This window comes from Rhinatrema bivittatum, chromosome 8 (assembly GCF_901001135.1).
Source record: "Rhinatrema bivittatum chromosome 8, aRhiBiv1.1, whole genome shotgun sequence".
Lineage (NCBI taxonomy): Eukaryota > Metazoa > Chordata > Amphibia > Gymnophiona > Rhinatrematidae > Rhinatrema > Rhinatrema bivittatum.
In genome coordinates, this window is record NC_042622.1 from 107395861 (window position 1) to 107413421 (window position 17561).

Sequence of the window (17561 nt, forward strand, 5' to 3'; positions counted from 1 at the left end):
TGTACTTCCGCAACATCCTCCACAAGGGAATTTGATAGGAAAGATGCTTTTTCTTTAGGATATATATATATATAATTCTTTTTTTCTTTTTTTTTTTTTTTTTTTTAAATAAAGAGAGGCAAAAATGCCCAAATTCTACCTACTGCCTCCTGCAAACTGGAACAACATCTGCCATTCGCAAGACCACTGAGAAACTTGTTCACAAAATGGGGGAAATAAAAAGTAATTTTTTGCACGCTCAGACTCAGTAGGAAGGTCATCAAATGCCACATCCCAAGAACGGACAGAATGCTGGCCAGTGCACAGCATTACATTTCAGCACTTCAGCAGATCCATCTTTTTAATTTGCCAAAATTGAAGTGCCTCTTTCTAGCACAAATCATGCTGCACCCACTAACCACTTTAATCAGTGGGCAAGCTCATACCACCCAAATTTGTCAGAGTTAAATTTTAACTTCGAGAGAAATGATGGGGGGAGACAAAATAGCCTTAGCTCATGTGGTTGCCATGCTCTATTTTCTAATTTCTTCAATAGTTCATTACTGGCAAGCGGTATATAAGTTTATTACATTGAAACATAGCAATGACAGCAGAAAAGGACCAAATGATCCTCTCAGTCTGCCCAGCAAGCTTATGCCATTATCTGCCACACTGTGCAGGTTACCCCCATGCTTATCAGTTTCCCAAACTGTAAAGGTCAGGGCCCTCGTTGGATGTTGTTTGGATCCAATTTCCCTTTACTCTTGACATGGAAGCTGACAGCAATATTGGAGTTGCATCAAAAATATCGGGTTTATCGGTTAAGGGTAGTAAACGTCACATCAGCAAGTTACCCCCATGCTTATTTGTTCCCCAAACAGTAAATGTCGGGGCCTTCGTTGGTTGCTGTCTGAATCCAGTTGCTCAAATCCATTCTTGCTCAACTTAATATAGGCTTTTTTATATTGCCAACGGTAAGGATCTTGCTACATTAGATTTCATTGACTGCTGTGGCAGGACAGGATTTCTCTTAGAGAAAAAAAAAATGGCTCCAGCCCAGAACACATAAAACTGAAATTCCAGGTCTCCGCCACTTCTCAATGCCTGCGTTTTTGAACCAGGCATTGCTGTTTCCATTCCCATGTTGTCAAGGTCACTCTTGCATCACCAAAGGCTCACTGAGGTACTCCTTTGCTCTTCTCCCAAAACTTTCCAACCTCACCCTCACCCCACTGGCTAATTTAGATGGCATAAATTGGCCTTATGTTTCCACACCAAGAATTTTAAGGCATCTAATTAGGCAACCAATCTGATACTCAAATGGAGTTTTTAAAACATTTCTCACCCCCTTTGAAAATCCATCTTGCTTTTTGCGTGCATAAACCTGGGTCACCTAAAAATACTGTCATCCAAAAATATCCCCATCTCCACCCCCTTAGGCAACCAACAGCTTCTTCCTGGAAAATTTACCCCTAGATCTAATGCCGGCTGCTGAAATGATTTCCAGCATTGGCTACTTGCAAACTACGCATTTCAGCAGAACGCAAGGGGATGGGTGAAGCATTATTTTTAGGACAATATGACGGCAGACATTTCCACATCCCTTGAAAATAAACAGCGTAAAAACATCTAAAAATTGGTGAAGCTGAAAAAAATAAAATAAATAAAATCATAAAAATGTTAGACCAGCAAGCAAAAAGTAATACATGGTAAATTTTTTCTTTTTTTTAAGGAAAAAAAAAAAACTAGACTTACATTTTCTTTCGAGAATGATCTTGTGAAACAAAGGTATCTAGTCACCTTGGATTTAAATAAGCCATCTTTCCAGAGGTCAGCATCCAGGCCATCTGTTGTTTGTGAAACCTGTAAAGAAACGAGACAGAGAGCAGGGACGTGCGTGAGCCCAGAGTTAATATATGTGCAGCAAAAATCCGCTCTCGTACCTATCCTAATTAACTCTCACGGCATCTCATTAGTTCATTACACAGGTAACCCCCAGTCCCCCCATGAAAAAAAAAAATCCCACACTTCTAAAAATATCATCTCTAGGGATGCAATTGATTAAAGACGCCCTGACAAAACCTGTTCTAACGAGGAAACCAAAACTTTTGCTGTTCTGTGCAATGGAGATTTTCATACAGTCAGCACATTAAGGCAGTTATCGCTCGCATGGCAGGATTTGCACGGCATTTGTGAACACCCCAGCCAACGCAAAACTTTGATGAGGCATAAAAATTCTAGGAGAAAGAAGAAAACAAGGGGAAAAAAAAAAAAAACTTGCCATCCAAGACATTTTTTTTTAAACTTCTAGAGTGTGACCAAGCACCATCCTTGTAACACACCAAACCTAAATGAAGGCATCTTGCAGGCATGGTAGTGCTACAGATGCACAAAGTCAGGCCGCCAAAGATGACAATGAACTCTTAAAAACACAAGGAAATGTTAAAAGGAGCGCACTGCAGTAATTTTCTCATGATGTCAGTCATGCTGAAATGCTCCCCATGGGGGATGGCTTGGTAGCTCAGTCTGCCATCACACAATGGCAACACCCACTAGCCAAATTTGTACTCATGATTGCAGGGTTCCAGAAGGAGCTCTACTGCATGGTCCTGGCTGTTGCTGCAATGAGTGGGCTGGGTTGGGGAAAGAGAGGTGGGGGGGGGGGGGGGAGGGGAAGATATAAAATAGGGAACAAATTCCTAGGTAGCTACAAATGAGGAATTGTGCTTTCAGGATCCCAGCACCGCTTCTGACTGAGTTGGAAGTCTAAAAGGAGCAGGAGGAAAATGCAATCAAAAAAGAAATGTTTCCCATAACTGAAAAGTGCTAAATCTATAGAGATGCACAAGTTCATCAGGCACAAGAAATCGCTCTTTCTAATAAACTGGATTCTCTGAAGACTATGATAACTTCGCAGCAACTTAACAACCATCCAAAGTTGTTGTAGTGCATGAGCTTCAGGGGCCACAAGGGCCCCCTTCCTGAGACATTTCTGAAGCACGGACCAGTCTGGTCTCCAAATTTCACACGCAATAACCTACTTTGATTATTTTTATTTCGGTGCAACCAAAGGTACCACAGACTACAGAAGTCAATTTTTCTCCAAGACCAATACGGCTAGTAGAACTCTGCAACACTTTCTAATAAAAAAAAGTAAAATATATATCTATTCCAGAACTTAATTTAGAAAGTCGGCTGTAGACTGCTAATCAATCCCTCTGTAATGGAGTGACCCCCGTTTTCTCCTCTGTTGCATGTGCAAGACCAGGCTAGATGCCTGGTCCACCTTAAATCCCACAGAGGGAGAAAGCTCTGTGGGGGGGGACACTTGAGGGCAGAACCAGCTGGGGAGCACAAGAGTGAAAGCCCAGCAGGATTCAGGAAGCTCTTATGTCTCTAGGAGAGGCAGCTCCTGTAAATCTATGCTGACCCAAAACCCAGGGAGTGGGACATGTACTGCAAAGGTAGGCAGCCATCTTGAGGTTATGGTACTGTTCTTGTGAATAAACTGAAAGGGGTAGATTTTAAAAGGAGCGCGCGTGGCGTACATGGGCATGCGCTACCCGGCGTGCGCACATGTATGCCGGATTTTATAACTTGAGCACGCAAGTTACAAAATCAGGGGTCGGCGCGCGCAAGGGGGTGCACAATTGTGCACCCCCTTGCGCGCTGAGCCGCACTGCCTTCCCACGTTTCCTACCCCCCCCCCCCCCCACCTTCCCTTACCTCCGCCGTCCTTTCCCCCCCTACCTTTTTTTTCTACTTTTTTTATTTCACAATTTACTTCAGCCCTGGGGTTGAAGTAAGTTGCATGCGCGCGCCATCCCCGGCACAGTGGCAAATATGGCCACTGTGCCAGGAGCCTGACCCCGGATCGCCCTGCCCCCTCCCCTTTTTGCAAGCCCCGGGACTTACATGCATCCCGAGGCTTTATGCGCATCGCCGGGCCTTTTTAAATACGTTCGGCGCACTTAGATCCATTTACACGCGTAACCCTTTTAAAATCCGGCCCATACTGTTTTTGATAAAAGGCTGGAATCTATGTAGCTTTGTGCCTCCAGCCTGGGAAACGCTGTTCGGTTTCCCACACCCTCCCTTAGTCATCCTTGGGAATATGTCAGGGATTTGAGGCAAGAGCATGCAATAACCTTTTCAGGGGCTTGGCCTGCTAGCATACAATAAATGCAATGTCTCCTTCCACAATCTACTTCATAAATCATAAGGAAAAAAATCACTTAAAAAATGTTTAAGAATAGGGTAAAAAAGCAGTTTTCACAAACATCTTAATAAAGCCAAAAAGCAAACAAACATACATACATGAACCTTTTACAGTGGAAAAGTCCTCAACATATGAAATTCTTGATATCCATAACTGCACTTAACCATATATTCCCTTTCTTTAAACAATTACAAGTAAATTTTTAAAGGCTCACGTGCAAATACCGGCGGTTACACATGTGGCCGGGCCATGCACGCACCATGCGCATTTTCTAAAGGGCCCAGCCACGAGCGTTACCACAGATACATGTACAAGTGGTGGGCCTCGCCGTAGGGGCTGACTGGAGGCGGGAAGGGGCAGGCCGGGACAGTGTCATTCAACGCTGTCCTGGGGAAGCACGAGCCGTCTACCGGCCGGCCCTCGGAATCTACTGCTGCTCCAAAGGAGCAGCGAGGTAAAAAATCTTAAAAAGTTTAAGAGTTAGGTAGGGGGTAGGGGTCGGGGAGGAGATGGGATGAAGTAGAAGGGTAGAGTTAAGCATAGGAAAGTTCCTTCCCAGTCCACTCCTTAATTGGAGTAGACTGGGATGGAACTGGGGGAAGCTTTTTTCCTTTCCTTTCTATCTTTTTTAACTAATAAATAAAAAATTTAAAAAAATAAGGAGGTTGATTTTCTATTTATTAGTTAAAAGTAAAAAGATAGAAAGGAAAGGAAAGGAAAAGAGTCATATAATGCAATAAAATAATCTGACATAAAAATTGGTGCTTTCAGAAAAACTGTATGGTATTAATTTATTGGAAAAAAGGTTAGTGGTTTACATCAAAATGCTAATTTTAAACAAACTAATTATGAATTTCTCTCTCTCAAGAGTGTATAGAATACAGTTTTATCATTATACACCCTTAGGGTGTATTTTCATTTAGCCAATATTTTGTGCCATTTCATAATTATTAGCCTTTCTGAAAATCTCCCTCTCTCTGCCCCCATGCGCCACTTCCTGCTGTCAGCGGTAGGGCAAGGCTTCCAGTACTGCCACTGGCCAGAAAACATTGCCAAAGTCATTAGCCACACAGTAGGACGACACTGTCAAGGGATGAGTTAGCATCAGTGGGTAGCTTGTGCCAAGCCAAATACATATCAAAAGGCAAAACTTAAAGCTTGACAGGCTGCTGGAACAGCAAGGTCGTACAAAGACACACAGAGGAATCTCCTAAGCTTCTGCTGTAGTCTCTGTCGTGTTTCATGGAGGTACTATCAGATCTCCCTAACAGTACGTTTTCTGCATTCATACAGTCTTTAAAATCAATGGGAAAAAGCACTGTTCACCTATGGAGGAATGCACTGAAAGAATCAGAGGGCTTTTTGAAGCAGCCACTTTTACAACTGAGGTAGCCAGGTCTAGATTTATATGAGGATTTAAGAATACTTATAGGAAAACATCAATACATTTCTGAACAACTCACTCTTGGACCAGGACAAAGGGACAACTTAAGTCACTAGGTCTAATACACTGATAAAGAAAAAATGAGAGCACCAGATTAAAAAAGGCTGTTGACACAATGCAAAAGCTGGTGACAGCCATGGCTGTGACCAATAGTCAGTTGTGCCCACAAGTACTTTAAGTTATTTCCAGTTAGCTTTCATCATCACATTGTCCACAATATTAAAAAGTTGATTCTGGTATTCAATCGTAATTGTTTAATAAGCAAGAATTAAAGAATTAAAAAAGAATACCTTCTTTTAACTTTAAAATAAAGAGAATGTATCTTATTTTACTCTGTTGACAAAGAAATCATACTGAAAGCCCTGAAGAGTTGCATACACCCTTCCCTTCACCCCCCCCCCCCCCACTCACCCTCAAACCGAGCATTGTGATGGATGGACAACAAATTAAAAAATGTTCATATGTGAAGAGAGATGCTGTTAATACCCTCTTCCTCTCTAGGTGAAGATTGTGATGATGCTGTTGAGTGCGGCTATGCATTGTGTGCCTTTCCTTGGAAATACCCTATTCTGATGACCCGATTACTACTGCTGAAAAAATCCCATGGTCAGGATTCAGTACGATAAATCTGCTAAAAATAGTGACGGATACTATTAGGGGTTATCAGAGGGGAAGTAGGATAGCATGCCAAAAGAAAAGGGTTAATTCCTTGAGCCACTAGCATCACCAGTCTGCAGCTAGCCAGTCAGTCAATCAACAGACAATGCCACATCAATATTCTATTTATATGTCAGCTCCTCATACAACAACATACCCTTTATTATAATTAGTATTATTCAGTAATGCTTGAATACTGTTGTAAAACAGTGTTTCCATTTTTTTTTTTTTAAAGGGCCAGTCTTATTTTAGTACTTTATTCTGGGAAGGGTGAACAAACTCTTAATAGCATCAATGTTTTTATCGTGTACAGGAGTATGAACACTGCTCATAACACAGAGGGTCATTTAACGGGGAGAATAAGAGTAGGTGGCTCTCAGTCTACAGATTTACCATACCTTTCGTGTATCTGACGGAAGGAAAGACCTACTTAGACAAACTTGCCACTTGAGGTTTAAGTCTTGCTCCCTTCATCATTCTCCCTTCTCAGAAGTTACCAATGATCCAATAGTCTTCATTCACCCCAATGTGCTTAATAATAGACATAAGAACATAAGAAAATGCCATACTGGGTCAGACCAAGGATCCATCAAGCCCAGCATCCTGTTTCCAACAGTGGCCAATCCAGGCCATAAGAACCTGGCAAGTACCCCAAAAACTAAGTCTATTCCATGTAACTATTGCTAATGGCAATGGCTATTCTCTAAGTGAACTTAATAGCAGGTAATGGACTTCTCCTCCAAGAACTTATCCAATCCTTTTTTAAACACAGCTATACTAACTGCACTAACATCATCCTCTGGCAACAAATTCCAGAGTTTAATTGTGCGTTGAGTAAAAAAGAACTTTCTCTGATTAGTTTTAAATGTGCCCCATGCTAACTTCATGGAGTGCCCCCTAGTCTTTCTACTATCCGAAAGAGTAAATAACCGATTCACATCTACCCGTTCTAGACCTCTCATGATTTTAAACACCTCTATCATATCCCCCCTCAGTCGTCTCTTCTCCAAGCTGAAAAGTCCTAACCTCTTTAGTCTTTACTCATAGGGGAGACTTCAAAGAACTCCTTGGATTTACTAGACGGGACAATGTGGAGGCACTCCTTCTGCCAATACTTGGTCAACCTCTAATAAAAACGTCTTCCACTAATGCAGAGAAAGGAAGCACCCAAAGAGCTCTTGGCCTGTGATAATCCAGTGGTGACTTCCACACTGATGCAGAAGCTTAATCAAAAAATGTTCATAAGCAACTGTCAATTCCATTGTTTTAAACTCAATTTTAGAATTCATGTCCTTGCATAAAAGACTGTTTCTGTACATTGTTATATAGACTGATTACAATTTAAAGTACTTATATTAAAAAAAAAGCAAATTGGAACACACATGGAATATAAAAAGATATATGGGCACATATGCTTGCAGCACTCAGACAATGAATCAGCTGTTTCATGGAAACTTTTAGCTTCCTTCCAAAGTGGAAAAACATTTTTCTGAAATTTTAAACACTACCTTTCAGTTCTTATTACAAAACTGAACAAATAGCAACAATAGAAATAATCAACAAAATACTGGAAGAAAAACTGCCGAGGGACAAAGTCCGATTAAAAACAAGATTAAAAGATTTTTTTTTTTTTTATTATTAAGACTCCCTGTCAAAATAGTATAAACTCAAGAACCAGGACATAAAAGCAGCTCAGAGGAGTATTTCTAAATAAATACTTCCTCCTGAAGAGAGGAGGGAATCTGTATCCCGATGACACAAACCTCTTTTCCCTTTCCTTCTACATAATTCTGGATAATACATTTTGGGAATCTACCTTGTATGCAGGACAACACATTTTGACCCTGCTATGCACAGGTGACCTATAAGCCTTGAGGAACTGTAATCATGCCCAACACAGTCCAGCCGCAACCAAAGAATATTTAGCTTCTCTGGCGTATTGCAGCAAATAAAACCTGAGCTGCTAAACTAATGAGGGATAAAGATGGATTTTGAAGAGGGACACTAGTTACAACAGGTATTTATTTAGCAGTTCCTATCCAAAAAGGCACATTGGTAGGCCCTGCACATATTCCTGTGTCATGTGGCAGGAATTCGGGCCTGGACATTAGATTTGCTTTTGCACCGAACATATGCTGATACAGTGTATTTTATACAACATATTCAAAATAAAAACCCTGAACTGCTGTTCTGTATTATGCAAATGAGTTATAATACTCAGCAGGCATGCAAAAAAAGAAACTGGAGGTCTGAATGAGGTGTCTTCGGTACCCTGGAAGTCTGTAGAAATACTTTATCACAAACCCAGAGGCACACAAAAGTTTTACTGCCCATCTAAAATGCTTCATGGGCCAAAATACATTGTTGAGTTTGCTTTAAGACAAGTTTTTTTTTTCATTGCAATGCTTTTTTGGCTGATTTTTGTTCAACTGCAATAGCTGTCTTTTCAACAAGACCCCCGCCCTATCTTGGTTGCCAAGTGATATCCTGACCACATGGTACTGACAAATCGCAGGACTCAATTTTCTCATCCTTTTAAATAAAGGTTTTGGCCTTTCTTCCCTCCCCCACCAAGTACATTATGAAGTGTATGATACAGACCTTCAGATACTTGAAAGGTTTTAATGATGCACAATCAACAACAAACCTTTTCCACTGGAAAGAAACCAACAGAATTAGGGGGTCACGAAATGAAACTCCGGGGAGGACGACTCTGAACTAACGTCAGGAAATATTTCTTCACGGAGAGGGTGGTGGACACCTGAAATGCCCTTCCAGAGGTGGTGATGAAGACAAAAATGGTGAAAGATTTCTAAAGGGCATGGGATAAACACTGTGGATCCCTAAAGGCAAGAGGGAGGGGAATGCAGTAAAAGGCAAGGGGATAACTTGCTGGTGTGGCGGATACTGCCCTTAACCAATAAGCCTTCATACTGTTGCTGCAACTCCATCATTGCTCGCTGCTTCAACAGCAGGGGGAAAAGAGGAATTGGATTCAGACAACAACCAACAAGGACATTGATCTATAGTCTGAGAGAACAAATAAGCATGGGGGTAACCTACGGTTACTACTCTTAACCAAAAAGTCTGATACTACACTTCTGATGCAACTCCAATATTGCTCTCTGCTTCAACTGCATGGGCTGAAAGCAAATGGACTCAAATAGAAACCAACAACAGCCCTGACCTTGGCGGTTTGAGTAACTGATAAGTATGGGAAACTGATAACAATGGGAGCTTGCTGGGCAGACTGTATGGGCCATTAAGTCCTTTTCTGCCGTTACTTCTACATTTCTATATGTGTGGCCAATGGATGCACAACAGATTCTAAGCAGATTACAATATAAACACATCAAAATCATCCCTTAAAAAAAATCACAGCGGAAAAGCTGAGACAAAGAAAATAATATAACTGAGAAAATACAAGGGTAGTGGCAAGATAATAATAATAAGGCAAATGTCAATTTGAGAATCTGTATTTTTTGTTTCAAGCAGTACTGAACCTAGAGAAAGCTTTAATGTCACCCAGCAAGTTTGAAGCTTTTTAATTTTTTTTGTTTAGATTTAGCTCACACCTTTTCCCTGATAGCCCAAGGAAAGTTACATTCAGATACAGTAAGTATTTCTCTGGCCCCAGAGGGCTTACACTTACCTGAGGCAACGGAGGGTGAAGTGACTTGCCCTCAGTCACGAGGAGTGTCAGCAGGATTTGAACCCCCTACTTCCTTGGGAACCGATGCGATATAAAGCGAGGAAAGCTGGCGCGGAAAAGTCAGCAAAGGGGGCACCATGCAGGCACCATGCAATATCCAATTAGGGGGTCGCGCTAGCAAGGAGGTGGCTAGGGTCGCTTGCGTGTAGCGCCTCCTTGCTAATGCGACCCCGCCGCGGCTGCCGGTTATGAAGATCGACGCCGATACACTCGGCATCCGTTTTCATTACTGGCAGAAGGCCAGTTATGAAAACCGACGCCGAGTTTACCAGCGACGGTCTGCCGAGGTTTTGGGTTTTTTTTACTTAAGAAAAGAAGTACAGAAAAGCAGTTTTTTCTGCTTTTTGTACTTCTTTTGCCTGCGCTCAGCTAATAGCTGAGCGATAAATGTGTTTTTTTGCATGCGGAGTGAATGAGTAATAGGTAATTTGCTTGTGATGAGCACTATTACATTCACTCCACGTTTGATGCGGGTTAAATAGGCGCTAATCCCCCTATTGCATTAGGGGCTGGATTAGCACCTATTTAACCCGCGTCGGAGTGCAAGTTATACAGTGCGCTCGGCTGATCCATGTATATGGATCACACACACACGTTTAAAGCCAGTAGGAAGCCAATGTAAGAAATGCATGATTTCACAATTATGGCACTTCAGAATGCTATTTATAAATCCAAACATTATCCTCTGTGGACCAACTAAATCTCAAAAATTGTCCAAAACAGTGTTGTAAGAAAGGGGAAAGGTTACTGGAAAAAAATAAATTACGTATTCTCCCAGGAAAAAAGGCAGACTGTTTAAATCAACTTGATTCACACCCTGCAACAGGAAACAGAAAGATCAAATACTGCCTATGTCTCTGGCAATGGAAGATTCGGCAGACCCTGTAACACGCTGCAGCACGAGTTAGCAGGATAAGCAGAGTTAACCCATGTTCAGGGAGGTAGGGACCTCGAAGAGTGGCTTGCAGGGAGTTCGTTTCAAGTGCTAGGTTGGAATGTCAAGATATCAGGTGAACCGAAAAAGCAAGAGGGTAGGCTATCTAAAAAAGCCGTTTGGGCAGAAATGGAGGTTAGACGCCAAAGAAATGTCCAAATGCAACTTTATTAAATGGAGACCAATGGTTTTTCTATATAGGGCATATAGAAAAACCATTGGTCTCCAGTTGCATTTGGACATTTCTAAGATATCAGGTGAGACTGTCTTTCATCTCTCATTGCTAGGTACTGTACAATGGCAAAAAAAAAAAAAAAGAAAGAAAAAGAACTGGGATTTTCAGGGTCAATTTTAACATGGATCAGTCTTCTCTCTTTACGATGGAGACTCCCTGCTATGGAGCCAATGCAATAAGATGTGTGTGCAGAGTTTAACTCCCAAATGTACACACATTTTTTGTGTGCAAATTCTGGACCAGGGAAATACTCGCAATGCAGGAAATTTTGTGCACAGAAAAAGCAATGAAAAACATGCGTATAGCAGAGTTGCTTACCTGTAACAAGTGCTCTCCGAGGACAGCAGGATGTTAGTCCTCACACATGGATGGTAGTCCTCATGATGACATCATTAGCTGGAGCTCCAATGTGGAAAACTTATGTCAAAGTTTCTAGAACTTTGACTAGCACACTAAGCATGCCCAGCATGTCCTATACCACGCATCCTAAACGGGGTTCCCTCTTCAATCTGGTATCATAGAATTACGATTAAAAATAAAAAACAGGAGAATCCTAACTCCGCAGAGTGGCAAGTGGGTTTTCTGAGGACTAACATCCTGCTGCCTTCAGAGAACATCTGTTATAGTAAGCAACTCTGCATTCTCCAAAGACAAGCAGGATGGTAGTCCTCACACATGGGTGAATACCTAGCTACAGGCTGCTCCCCAACAAAAAAGGGGACCAACAGACACCTAACCAGGTGCTGTGGGTAACAGAGGGGGAGACAGCCTGAACCCAAACAACGGGCCTTAGGTTGGGAGAGTTAGATTCTACACCTCAAATAGGTTCTGAAAGGCAGACTGGCCGAACCTACTGTCGCATTAGCCATACCTATCCAGACAGTAATGGGATGTAAATGTGTGGAGAGAATGCCACATCACAGTCTTGCAGATCTCCTCGGAAACTGCTCCTAAGTGGGCCACCAATGCTGCCATAACTCTGACAGAATGTGCATTGACATGAACCCCCCAAGATGCAGTCCCACCTGGGCATAACAGGAGATGCAATCTGCTAACCAACTGGATATATACAATACCTTCTGCACTTTGTAATTACTCTCTCCCCCCTTCCCTCCCTGTTGATTGTATTTTCAGTCTTTTAGTTGCAATGTAAACCGGTATGATGTTTTGCATACTAATGCCGGTATATAAAAGTCATAAATAAATAAATAAATAAATAAATAAATATAGTCTGTTTGGCAATAGCAACGCCCAACCTATTCCTATCAAAGAAACAAAAAGTTGGGCAGACTATCTATGGGCTTCTGTCCATTCTGTGCACTGCTTGTTTGCTTTGGTGCAAAATGGGCCTGGGAAAGGAAAGATAGGACGACTGACTGGTTAAGATGGAAATACATCACCATCTTAGGCAGGAACTTAGGGCGTGTATGCAAGACCACCATGTCGTGATAAAATTTAGTCACTAAGGCCTGGAGCTCACTGACTTTGCACGCTGAAGTGACCACCACCAAAAATATGACCTTCCAAGTCAGGTACTTCAGGTCACAGGAGCGCAGTGGCTCAAAACTAGCTGTCATCAGCTGAGCTGCCAAGACACAGCAGGAGGCCTTAGGAGAGGATTCAACTGAAGCAGGCCCCACATCAAAAGTACAACTAAAGGCTGTTCAGAGATGGGCACATCATCTATACCATGGTGTTATGCACCAATTGCACTCAGATGAACTCTAATGATGTTGGATTTCAGGCCAGCCTCCGATAGATGTAGAAGGTAATCAAGCAGTTTTTGTGTGGTGCAGAAGAACGGATCTAGGGCCTTCTGTTCACACCACATGGAAAACCACCTCCAATTCAATCCATAGGACCTTCTAGTGGAAGGCTTTCTAGAAGCCACCAGGACCCGAGATACATCTTCTGAAAGATCAAGTGGCTACAGACTCAACCTCACAACATCCAGGCTGTGAGCGACAAGGCCTGGAAGTTGGGATGCCACAGCTTGCCCTGTTCTTGCATGATGAGATCTGGGGAAGTCCCTAGACTGATCAGTTTCTGGATGGATAACTCTCGCAGGAGCAGAAGCCAGACCTGTCTTGGCCAGTGAGAGGTTATGAGGATTATACTCGCTCTGTCCTTGCCAAGCTTCAAGAGAGTCTTTGCCACTAAGGGAATTGGAGGATATGCATATAGAAGACCCTTGCCCCAATGACGGGCAAGGGCGTCCATGGTTAGTTTGCCATCTGAGCTGTACAGGGAGCAGAACAAAGGCACCTTCCTCTTGCCGGGGGACACGAACAGATCTATGTCTGGACTCCCCAGAGACAGAATATCCGATTCACTACCTCCTGGTCCAAAGACCACTCGTGGGGTCTGAAGGCTTGTCTCAGCCTGCCCTCTTCTATGTTCTCTGTCCTGGCCAGATACAAGGCCCTGAGCACCATCCCACTGGATAGGGCCCATGACCAGATCTGGACCATTTCCTGACACAAAGTACATTCCTGTGCCCCCCCTGCTTGTTCACATACCACATGGCTACCTGGTTATAAATCTGGATCAGAACAACTTTGTTGGCCAGCCGAGCTCCGAAAGCCCATCGCGCGTACCTAATCACCCGAAGCTCCAAGAAGATGATTTGACAAGAAAGTTCCTGAACTTAGCAAATACCCTGGTTACTGAGCCCATCTACATGAGCTCTCCACCCTAGGATAGATACATCCATAGTTAGGACACTGAGCGAGGAGACACAAAAACAAGATCCCTTGTTGCAAATTGGAAAGTACCCACCATCAGGACAATGAGTCCTGGAGTGTCTCTGATGCAATCCTGGAGACTCTGAGTGGCCTGGCGCCACTGTGACCTCAGGGTCCATTGGGCTCTGAGCATGTGTAAATGTGTCAAGGGAGTAACATGGACTGTTACGGCCATATGACCCAACAGCCTCAACATGCGGCAGGCCGATACCTGCTGGCTCTGTTGAATCTCTGCCGCAATGGTTGCCACGGTGATGGCCCTCTGGTGGGGCAGAAAGGCCTTGGCCTGAACTGTGTCTAGCAAGGCTCCTATGAAGTACAATTGAGGTGACAGGCTGAGATGTGATTTGGGGTAGTTGAGAACGAACCCTAGTGACTCCAACACCTGAATGGCCAAGCGCATAGACCTGATGGACCCCTGCCTGAGACATGCTCTTTACCAATTAATCATCCAGATACGGGAAGACATGCACTCTCAGTTTGTGGAGGTGCGCCGGCACCATGGCCAGGCATTTTGTCTAGACCCATGGAACAGACATGAGCCCGAACGGCAACACTTGGTACTAGAAATTTTGAAGTCCCACCACAAATCAGAGATACTTCTTCTGACTGAGGAACATTTCAATGTGAGTGTATGCGTCCTTTAGGTCGAAGGAGTATAGCCAATCCCCATTTTGCAAAAGGAGGATCAAGATGCCCAGGGAAACCATCTTGAACTTTTCATTTTGTTTAGAAATTTGCTCAAGGCCCTTAGTTCTAGGATGGGATGGAGTCCTCCTGTTCTCTATGGAATCAGGAAGTAACTGGAGTAGAATACCTGCCCTCTTTGCCCTGGTGGTACGGGCTCGACCGCTCTGGCCATTAAAAGGGAGGAGAGCTCCACTTGTAGTACCTCCTGATGCGCTACCAGCCCCCAATGCGGTCACGGAGGGAAATTTAGTGGGACACCCAATAGATTCAAATGGTACCCCTGACGGACGATGGACAGAACCTACTGGTCCAAGGTTACACTGGGCCACTGGTTTGCAAAAAACCGCAGGCTGCTCCTGACCAGAGGGTCCATTGTCCCATGTTTGGACAACTGGCTTATGATCCCTACAGCCCAATCAAAACGCCGTACCCAGAGACTCTTGATGCCGTCGCGAAAACATTGTAGGTCGCAGGGACCTCATGTTTTGTGCATTCCAGACCCTGGACATGAGACTATTTTACTGCTGTTGAGGCAACTGCTCAGCCACCTCCTGCTTCCAGAAGTCCTGTGAGTACTGGCTCACGTAGAGGTGCAGGCAATAAGCATGGCACCCTGGAACATCTTCCCCCAAGAGCATCCATCATTCTGTGGTCCTTCCCCAGGGACGCTGAAGAATGGGTCCAAGAGCACTTGGCCCTCTTGAGAGTGGATTCAACCACCACCGACTGGTGAGGCAGCTGACACTTATCGAATATGGCAGCCTTCTGGATGAGGTAGACTCCGTCCACCTTCTTGTTAACGGAAGGCACTGTGAAGGGGTCTTCCCATATCCTCAGCAGCAATTCCTTAAGGATCTTGTGTGCCAGGACCACCACAATCTCCTTAGGAGGCTCCATGAACTGGAAGATCTCAATCATTTTGTACCTGGCTTCCTCCTCAGTCAAAAGTTGAAAAGGGATGGCCTCCGTCATCACCCTCACAAATCCTGAGAAGGTTAAGTCCTCAGGGAGAGATTTCCTTTGTTCATCTGGAGAAGAAGGGTCTGACTGGAGACCATCAGAATCCTCAGAGGATGACTCCTTTGGATCATCCCCCCCAGGGGTCATAGGGACCTTCCTCCTCACTGTATGCTACAGAGGATGGGGCTCTAGGTGCTCGGCCTACGTCCAGAGGTGCAGGCACAGGCAGAACTGGATGGGAGGCCACAGGCCTCTGAGTCTCTGATGGCCTCGGTGGCCTTCCTCCCTGGAGGAACCAGTAACGACCACCATATTGGTGGGGGAGGCCTCGGTGCCCCGCTGGGCACCAAAGCTGTCTCGGGAACTGACGCCAGCTGGGTCGGTAGCGCACTGATGAGCACATTGAGCTTCTCCACAAGAGGTATCAGGACAGGTGGCACCGGTTCCGGTGCTGTCAGTGCCACAGGACCAAAGTCTACAGCGCTTGCTCCACCGCCAGTTGGACGCAGCACTCCAGCTCCTCCTCAAATGTTGACAATGCCAACACCAACTGGAAGGAAGGAGGGGTAGCCAGATCTTCTTTGGACCCACGAGGAAGATCAGTGACTGGCACCAGGACCGGTGGAGACCGTTATGGAACCCCAGCATTGACAGAGGATGGGCTTTTCTAACCGCAAGGTCGCTTTGGGGGCATCATGGCAAAAGCTGATGCATCTCTGTGTCCGGCACAGGCAGAGAGTGATGACGATGCTTCTTAGGCTTCCCTCGATGCTCGGCCCCGGTCTTTCCCCGATGCCAAGGTCAAGATGACCTCGGCCTGGAGGAGATCGACAACAGTCTGTTCCTGGCACCCCTATCCACCGGCGGCATCGACGGAACTGATGCTCCCGCCAATGTCGATGGCTTGGTGTCCATCGGTGAGGCTCCATGGTCCTTCGATGCCGATGCCACCAATGCCGATGGCCCAGACTTCCTCGTTCCAAAGAGTTGATCCATCTTTTTGAGTTGAAACAGACATCCCTTCGGGGTTATCTGGGCACATAAGCAGCAACCCCGGACGTCATTCGAAGCCCCAGGCAGAGGAAACACACCTCATGAGGATGAGTGCACCTTGGGCAATGGGGGCATCGGGGAAAACTGGACGTGGCCATGACAGGGTGAAACAAAAGGGCCACAAAGTCGAAAGCGATGGCAGCAGGCATCGATGGAGGGCAGGCACCAAGGTAGCGCCACCACAAGGGGAATTGACCGCAAAAGAAAACTTACCCGAAACACTGAAAACCCTGACTAGGGACACTATGGGAAGGCACCGAGAGGGAACCGGCGATGGATCAAAGGGGGGAAAAAAATGCGAAGAACATGCACATGTTAATCCAATTTAAATGTAGGCATAGCAATATAGGTACATAGTAATGATAGCAGGTATAGACCAAGTGGACCATACTGTCTGCCCAACAAGCTGCTTATGGTTGTAACTGCTGCTTCATGCAGGTTATCCCCATGCCTTCAGTTAAGGGTAGTAATCCCCTTGCCTTCTCCAATGTAGGGAAGTGCACACAGACATGGAAATCTTAATTCTCGGATTGCTGGGAATTTAGCACCTGCTCACAGGTGGATTAAAAGGTTTGCTCCCATTTGTAGTTCCTAGCCTCCGTAAAGATTTAATGGCAGTTTCTCTAGTGCCAGCCTGGATTACCTGTGATTCTTCCTTCTGTTCACTTATCTCTTGCAGGCAATGGCTAGAATCAGAAGAGCTAAAGAAGAAAGAAAAAGGAAAGACAGAAAAGCCAGAGACAATGAAGAGGACCTTGCAGCCTAGCTGTAGCCATCATCAGGAGGTCCCATAGGCAGCATGTATTTCAACCAAGGACAACACTGCTCAGATTGCCAGAGATGAATGTGGTGCACAGGTACAAGTTCATCTCCAAGGCAATTTTGACTCTATTCGAGGACTTTCAGAGTGATAATGACCCTCTCACTGTTAGAG

The 17561-nt window shown here is 44.5% G+C and overlaps 1 protein-coding gene across 3 annotated transcripts in view; it reads right to left on the reverse strand.

Moving 5' to 3' along the window:
• The window catches only part of MVB12B (multivesicular body subunit 12B), a 340289-nt gene that overhangs the window by 263806 nt on the left and 58922 nt on the right, over positions 1–17561 (reverse strand). For all 3 annotated transcript variants that reach the window (XM_029612225.1, XM_029612223.1, XM_029612222.1), the window contains exon 3: positions 1735–1842. In XM_029612225.1, the coding sequence (XP_029468085.1) occupies positions 1735–1842 (108 nt within the window). The remainder of the gene's footprint in view (positions 1–1734; positions 1843–17561) is intronic.